Consider the following 8914-nt stretch of genomic DNA (forward strand, 5'->3'; position numbering starts at 1 on the left):
GTATTTTGTACTTCATACTTTCCCAAGGCAAATCTCAGTCTAACTATGGTCAGTGCTAAGGTTTAGGAATACAGACAGACAGACAGGAATGACGAATAGTCTGGGAGCTTCACATTTGATGGATTCCTATGGATTCCTACTGTTATGTGGCAGTGTGTGTGTGTGTGTGTGTGTGTGTTGGGGAGGCGGTGGTGGTGGCGGTGTGTGTGTGTGAGGGGGGGGGGGGGGATGTGGCAAAACATAGAAGTTGACAGTAGCTGACTCATACTTATTTGATGCATACATGATGATGGCAGGAGTGTGATGTGAGTGAATTATAAATACCCTGTGATCTGATGTTTTACGTTTTCAAAAGCCAGCTTAGACTTGGAATCATCGGCAGCGTCTTCCTGAGTTAGTGTCTCTGATACGGAGCTCAAAACATGAGTCACGGTGTGTGTTAAAACAAACCAGAAACACAAAACCAAACGCAACCCGGCGCCTCCCGGGCTCCGGATCACGCCGGCCAATCGGTGACTCCGACATCACAAAACCGAAGCGCAGCCGTGCGACATTCCTCCTCCGCTCATTGAAACATGAAAAGGTTATGCAAACTGGAACTGATGTGACATAACTTTACAGATATATTTAGCTGGTTTGAAGGCCTCCCTCGTCAAGGCTGTGTCTGAGCTCACACTGTTATTCATAGTGACCGAGGGCCTGTCCGGTAACAAAACGCCCGGCCCCTCTGTCTGTGAGGGTGCACTGGGCCCCTGTGGGTTAGCACTTGGGGTTAAACATTGATAATCCACGCTGTGTTGGGGGTGGTTCACCAAGCATGTCAAGAACTAAAACTGGCCCTGAAGGACAGATTTAACTTTAAACAATCGCTGTGTTTGGCTATTATTCTGTCCCCTCCGCTGGTCACGTAGTCCAAGCTGCTGTTTGCAATGACCTTTGAGCCATTATGAAAACTATGCTGAAATGGGCCCCCTCGGACAGATCTTTAAAACTAGCTGAGTTCACGCAGCAGGGAGCTCTGTGCATGGTTAGTCCCTTTCCTTTTGCCATATTTAGAAGGGGAACATCCCCATGGTAACAGACAGTCACACATTGCATGTAGCTCTTGTGCAAAATGTATGGGAATGTAAACACCAATGATTCCGTTTAAGAGAACAGACATGGTGTATTGGTGGTTTGGACATCGGCAAATCGGTAAACATCGGCTTGCCAAGATAATTTGATATTCATTTCTGGTCCTTTTTAACATGATTGAGGTAGTCAGGTGTGGGGGCGGTAAAATACTGCTTAAAATACCATCTGCATCCAAATGGGAATTCCAAACACCCCAACTATCCAGGCAAACATTCAACCGACACTTAGACAAGACAAGTGAGTCAAATCAGGACAAAACCAGTCAAGTTATTTCCATGAAAACAAAACAAAACAAAACAAAAAAATACTTTTACCTCATCTTCGACCCCTGTATATTTCAAATGTGATTAAAAAACGAAAACATTTTGACTGCACTAACTCTGTCAGCATAAACATCTGGCATGTGCAGTCACAGAGACAAAAGTGATATGACATTTATTCAGACACAGTGTGTGTGCATGTCTCTATCTCTCTCTCTCATTTCTTGGGTGTAGTGGTGTAGAAAAAGCGACGTCTCCATTTACGCCATCTCGATGATGGATGTTTTAATCTGATCTTTAATCATAGTCCATGTGTTTCCCATAACTACAGCTATAAATTTCTCCCGTGCATGGGAACCCTGTATAAAGAATCAAAATCCTTGACCCCCCGGAGCAAGAACTGGCAGACGACTCCATTTCTCCTGCACAGATGTCTGCTAATATAATTCCTTAGAGCTGCTCCAGAAAACATTAGCCATTGAGTTCTGCTCCCCTCCATTCCCCAGAACATGCCCTGAGGCTAGCCAAGTGGGTGGTCCACTCTCTGGCCTAAATGGGATCTCCATCCCCATCTCGGTCTGTCCAGGTACATCAGCATTTATCCTTCTTGCACAACATCCCTCCAGACTATAGATATGTCCTGTGAGGTCATATCCTGTTCCCTCGTCCCCGTCCCTGTTCTCGAGCTTTGCTACTGAATGCTGCGAACTAGATGACAGAACTTTTTGGCAGACGTCAGCTAGAATACTGTCCAGTCGCTTACGACGAAAACAACTTAATTTGGTGCATGATGGATGTGTTCAGATCCAAGCTGCAATAACCTATGCAATTACAGAGAGAAGCTAGTGTGTTTTGGAATGATATAGTATGGAAGGGAATCATAGTTTAATACAAAAACAAACCTACACTGCACACATGAACACACACACACACACACACACACACACACACACACACACACACACACACACACACACACACACACACACACACACATGCACATACGCACAAAGAGAAACACACATAAAATGATGCACAGACAAAGAAGCTTAATTTAACAAATCATACACACGCATAGACACACACACACACAGACACACACACACACACACACACTCAAACATCAACTCAGACCATGCGGGGCGTGGTGTGTAGGTCACGTGTCTAAGGCGTGCCGGACTCTCCTACCTGTCGATGGCGGTGCTGGTGGGCATGCTGCGGGCAAAGCCCCGGATGCCCGACTGGCGGAAGTAGGGGATGCAGGAGACGTTGGCGGCCACCACGGCCAGAGAGTCCGACGGGTTCACGAAGAAACCGTTCTGACCCAGAATCATACAGCGGTCCTGTCGGGGGGGGGGGGGGGGGGGGGCAGACAGTCAGGCGCCACTACAAAACGCCCTCAGCTAAAGTCAGGAAGTCTCATGATAAAGAAGAGAGAGAGAGATAAAGAGCAAGTATCTGCATTACTGAATAGACCAGTGATACAAAGCTAATTATGGGTGAACATTGTCACTCACCCCATACAAGTTTACAAAAGATAGTATTAATGGGCATACTGAGATTCAGCGATTCGCTTAGGCTTAGTGTTTGTTACTCTTATGAGCATGATTTGATTGGTCTCCATACAGGCACACTGAGGAGCAATACGCATACAGTATGTACTGTAATACAATCCATTATCTCATTTGTTTACTCAGTGTCTGGGTAAACAACATCAGAATGACCAGAAGAAACCATGCTACGTCTTTGTATTTCGAGCACTGAGCGTCATAAAAAACATCTATGTGAATGTATGTTAGTGAAACTTCACATACGAACATGGCTGTCAGCCAGCTAAGGCCAATAGCAGATTGATTGTAGTAGTTAAAACGGTTTTCATCTGTGTATGTTTTGTCAGTATATCAGCAGCATTTGACATAGTTGCTCCTATTCTTCTGGGACAGAGGGCCCCAATGAACAATATCTCAGGCCTTTGGCTGCCTGACTGTTGCTTGCATTGGCACCAGTGGCCATGACCTAGAGAGAATTGAGGGCTGCTGATTACCCTCCGCCAGAAAATTTGAGTGTCGTATCAACAAGCAGCCTAATCCCGGCCCTGATTAAGAAAACACGTGCGGGGATGAGAAATGGTTGGCGATCAGTGTGTATCAGGATAGATGTGCAGGTTATAATCCCACCCGTGGATCCAAGTGAGACGTGAGAGCGTTTTGAACAAATCGAGGAGATTATTTGATACTGAAACACCCAATACTGTGTTTCATTACCTTTTGTGGAGTTGTGCTTGAAAACGGATCGTTGACTTTTTCTAACAAACAATCAGCCAGTTCTGCACCACAATCTTAGCCTGGAGGCCGGCCCAAACTCATCCCTCCCACAGAATGTGAGCCTGGCTTTGCCAGACTACCACAGTGAACCTCACAGTACATATTACCAGTAGTATTAGGGGCACAACATCTGGTCTTCTAAACAACTCATAAAACAATCTGACATAAGTTTGAGGCTGTAAACTATTTCATGAACATAATCAATGAATGACTCATCTGATCACTGATGATGTGACAAATCTCACTGACTTTATACTATGTGCCCTTCCATTTAGCTACCATTATGTTCAATTTGGAGAATACTAACTAACTCTACCACTAACTAACTATCACTACTGCTCAGGGATTCAGGGGCAGACTCTCTAAATGCATGCCTGCTTGCTGACTGTAGAGTTCAAAATGGCGTAATAGCAGAGCGGTGCGTTCCCTCACCCCGTCCGCGTCGAAGGCAGCTCCGAAGCCGAACTCTCCTCCCTTCATGGCGTCGGCCAGCGCGGTGGCGTAGGTCAGGTTGGGGTCGGGGTACTGGCCCCCGAAGTCCTCCAGAGGGACACAGTTGACCGCAGAGTTGGCTGGGGCACCCAGCTCATCGCACAGGATCTTCCTGACGTACGGGCCCATCACTGAGAAGCACCAGCACAAGATAAGGGACAAGAAATGCGCACAAATCTGCTGCTCTACAGATGTGCTCAGTGGAAGTTATTTTTACTAGTGGTTATCCAGCAAGACTGCATCTTCTGCCCTACTACACACCCACTGACTGAAAAGTTCCATAAAGTCTTTAAAAAAAACTTTAAAGACTTTTAAAGATGCTTTTTATTTATGCTTATGCGCTTTTGTATCATCAAAGATAATGACATGCGTTCTCAATATTGGATGATGTCACTGGTAATGATGACTTGATGTTTTGGTACCTCCATTCATGGCATCCACCTTGATCTTCAGTTGGTCCGGTCCGGTCAGAAGGCCTTTGATGGCGCTGAAGTCAAAAATCCCCCGCAGCAAGTTGAGGTACACGTCCACGGAATCCACAATCTCAACTGGGAACAAAACAGCAACAAAACTTCTGACATATTCAATAAGAACTGACAATGTGTTGCATTTGCAGATGACGGTGGATTACTGTTTGTTCTGACAATACCTCGGAAGGGTTTGAACTTGTTCTCCAGGTCAAAGTCCTGGCGACCCAGTCTGGACAGGTCAATGCGCATATCTGGACAAATGGCGTACTCCTCTAGAGTGCGACTGACCTGATGGATCTTATCAATAACTGTATCTGGAGCTGGACCTGAGGAGAAAACACAAGCAAGCACGATAACATATCAAGGCAACTGGCATAAAACTGCCATTGTAATCACTTCCAAAAATATATAGATTATGATTGTTATTGCTATACAACATTTCACCAAATATAATATAACTGGATGTGTATAACATTTCCTCAAGGACAAGGGCATGATTCCAAAGAGTCTTTTAGAAGAAAGCTGAAAGGATGACAGTTGAAAGCTCAAAGCTGTCAAAACAGGAGGACAGGAAAAGATGGCTCAAAGGCAATATCTTACAACATCTTACTGTATGTAAAACAATCTCTCTGTTGGGCTACAAACTCTATAATCACTGCAGTGGATCTCACCTCCATTGGCAACGTTGAATTTGATCCCAAAGTCTCCAGCGGGGCCTCCGGGATTGCGGCTGGCGGTGAGGATGATCCCTCCGATGGCCTTTATCTTCCTGATGATGCAGGATACGGCCGGGGTGGACAGGATTCCATTGTGCCCGATAACCAGCCTCCCGATCTGGAGGACCATTCAAAAACATGCTGTTTACCTGTCTGTTTCTTACAAATCCTAAAACTATTTCTACACAAAATGTGTAAATTGTACCGTTTCATTATTTTTTCAACCTGAGGAATCATAGGAAACGTGTATCCACTGCTGATCATAGAGTTCCACAGTTTCTAACTACTAGGCATTTTCTGTAAACAAGTTTTATATGAACTACTGTAAGTGAATGGTGTATACGGTATGGTCAAGGCTTGTGGCAGGCTAAATAAAACGGAACTAATCTTAGAAGGCAGAGGTTATGATAACAAGCATAGCACTGTATCATGCAGTAAATATAACCTTTGACCTTTGGGGGTACTTGGCATAGACAGTGAAACAAGCCAGTCAGCCTTGTAATTGTAAATCTAACACGTTGGAAAACAGGCCTGGTTTCAATCACTGTTGAACTCACTGTTGTACAACTTTAGGCGTGTAGCCTACTGCAGTATTATTGAAGCCATACAAATGCAATAGTAAAATCGTTAGTACATTTGTGTGGATTTCAGATTTGGTGAGTTTAGTCATCTCATTAGTCCAAGCATCTCCAAAGGTAAAGACCTTCTAGCTTAGTTCTTATAACTCTGCTTGTGTTTAATACTGAACCAGTGGGATAGGAGAGGTTTGTTTTGGCATTTGTTTGACAAGTGACACACCTCAGTTGTTCCTCCCTAATTTATCTTATACAGGGGAGTTCAATGTCTTGTAACATTCAGGTGATTATTAAGTTCATTAAAATACTACAGGATTACTTGATAATATGAAAACATCTGGCAGAGCACACTAGTTCTTCTACTTTACAGTATCGAGCTAGTAAAGCTAGGGTAGGCAGGGCCTTGAAGGAATGAGGTACTGTATATTGGTCTGGGGAGTATTTGTAATAACTTTGGGCAGAGATTACACCATTCATGAATTTTATGCAGTTGACATCACTTTCCTCTTTTGCTGAATGATCAGGACGTCGCGTTTTCAGTCATAAAGTGTGCAAGTCAAATGAGTTCAGCTTTTCTCTATTATTAGATTGTTACATGACTCTTTTGGCTCCGACGTTTGTTACGCTGACCCAGTGCTCCATTACACTTCAAGGTTCCTGAGCACTCACAAAAGACCGAGAACAAGAGACAGAGAGAGAGTTAACAAGCCAACGGTCACCACCAGCTATCCTCCACTTATGCCGGAGTCGTCCGAGCTCTGCTGCTCCCTCGGCACGAGCGTATTCCATCAAAGCTTAGTACTGGTCATCCATATAAGGTGCTGTCTGGGATGCGCGCTGGGAGGGGGAGAGAGAGATTTCTCCGGTGCTACATGCCAACATGCGCTCCGCTCCCCCGGATTCATGAACTAGGTGTTTATACATCACCGGGGCAACAGGCACGTTAATGTGCCACATCGTGCCATGCCAGTCGTCGTGTCATGTCTCTGTCGGTCTGGAGGATAGCTGATATAGCCAGCATAGTTTAGATAAGCGTCCACAAATGCCAAAACATAAGAAGACAGGGGCAATATTTAGAAATGGAGCGTGTGTATGGATCAACTGAACTATGCCGTGGTGTTTCCCTCGTCTATCCCGTCAGGAACGCAGCATATGGAAGCAGATTGTTTAACTCCCCCCACGGCGCGCTAGGACTCCAGGCACAGTGGGCATCCCCTGTGTCCCCGAGTCTCCATCCTGAACATGGAAGGTTAATGGGGGGAAAGTGCGGATCCTGCAGGAAGTTGGAGGAGGAAGGATAGCAGGATGGCATGGCAGATAACATAACTCTGGACTTCAACACTGTTTACTTGCCCATATTTCCCCTGATGTGACCGCATAATAACCCTGATTTGCTCAAACAAACAGCCTGGTGTGAATTGGACACTAACAACCACGTTTACACTGTTATGACTAGTGCTATGACAAACTGAGAATAAATATGAGCAAGAGGACATGGCTGGTTGTACAATTGTAGTTGTATCAACTTTTACAGACCGGCAGGTGATGGATGGCGAATGATAACGAGAGAGTGGTAAATGTGGAAGTTGTGATAAAATAAAGAGAACACGACGTGACAATAATTTAATCACGCATACACCTACCCCATTTGCTGCGGCCATCTGTACGATAACTTCGATGGCCGTCCGGCTGAAATATCTCCCGTCACTGCCCACAACCATTGTACATCCCTGGCGGTCCCGCAGGTCGATGGATGACAAGACACTTTGAACATAGTTTTGCAAGTAATTTTTCTTGCTCTCAAACACTGTTGTCTTTTTCCTGAGCCCGTTAGTCCCTGGTCTTTGGTCATCAAAAGGTGTTGTCTGGACGGTAACGACGGGGATAGGGGTAGTCTCCATTATCTTCTTCAACCACCGGCAGCGGAGGCTTCGGCTATTATAGCGGGGAGAAATTCACGGTAGACTTCGTCCGCTGTTCAACTAAACAAACACAAACTGGGCTTGAGCCTGAAACTTCTGGGAGAAGCGCGTCTGATACACACTTGGGAGAGCAACCGTTGAGAATGGGTGCGTCCTCTTCGATGACGATTTACAGTGAGTTGATGAAGCTGGTACATCAACGGGTGCCTACAGTAATACTCATCTAAAGCACTGTAACATTTACCTATAGGCTATGCGCATTAGATGTGAGTTTACGAAAAAAAGTCAGTGATCAAATACTGTGCTGGACAACTCCCTCTCCTACGACTAAGCCTTTAGAAGGACAGCAGCTTGCCAAAGAAAAATTAGGGAGGGCCAAAAACTCCTATAATCAGCTGCGTCTCCTGCCAAAAATAACCCATGATGTGTGGGAAGAATAGGGTAGGGACCAAAGCTATGTAACCGGACGCTCCCTCTGTCCATGAGCACTTGTGGACCACAGGAGGGCTGTCACCGGCTAGCTGTCGCTGGGCACGCAATTAATACAAGTGTCCGATTCAGTGACAGTGACGCGAGACACATTGATTCTTTTTTGGCCTCGAATAAGTCAGCGACTGTTGAATATTTGACTTGTCATGTATTGTATTCAAAGTTTTAATCGTTTTCCCTTCGACTTACAACACAACATGTGGTGTTAATTTGCGTGGAAAGCTGAATGATCAATGCGTAATAGAAGATGGACACCGTTCACAGTCGTGGTTATCATTTTCAATTAAGCCGCATGTTGTTGTCAAAATGTTTTAATTCAAGTATTTGATACAAATGAAAACAAATTCCAACATAGCACAGTCATAAATAAGCTAATAACTACAGGATGTAATTAGAGTATTTACGTAGCAGCATGAGCTCATGTAGAATATTTCCACATAATCATATTACCACCAACTGACCAGTCAGATAACATGACCAACCAGTGAGAGGAAGAAAACAAATGACACCATGAAGAGGAAAATCAGTCAAA

The 8914-nt window shown here is 44.8% G+C and overlaps 1 protein-coding gene across 1 annotated transcript in view; it reads right to left on the reverse strand.

The window, feature by feature from the left end:
• pgm5 (phosphoglucomutase 5) overlaps nucleotides 1-8198 on the reverse strand; it is a 23051-nt gene extending 14853 nt beyond the window's left edge. The window contains exons 1-6 of the mRNA XM_062516892.1: nucleotides 7615-8198; nucleotides 5352-5514; nucleotides 4860-5006; nucleotides 4633-4758; nucleotides 4151-4341; nucleotides 2583-2737 (exon numbers count right to left, since the gene is read on the reverse strand). Of these exons, the coding sequence (XP_062372876.1) occupies nucleotides 2583-2737; nucleotides 4151-4341; nucleotides 4633-4758; nucleotides 4860-5006; nucleotides 5352-5514; nucleotides 7615-7872 (1040 nt within the window). The 5' untranslated portion in view covers nucleotides 7873-8198. The remainder of the gene's footprint in view (nucleotides 1-2582; nucleotides 2738-4150; nucleotides 4342-4632; nucleotides 4759-4859; nucleotides 5007-5351; nucleotides 5515-7614) is intronic.
• Between the last annotated feature and the right edge of the window lie 716 nt (nucleotides 8199-8914).

Source organism: Sardina pilchardus, chromosome 16 (genome assembly GCF_963854185.1).
Source record: "Sardina pilchardus chromosome 16, fSarPil1.1, whole genome shotgun sequence".
Classification (NCBI taxonomy): Eukaryota; Metazoa; Chordata; class Actinopteri; order Clupeiformes; family Clupeidae; genus Sardina; species Sardina pilchardus.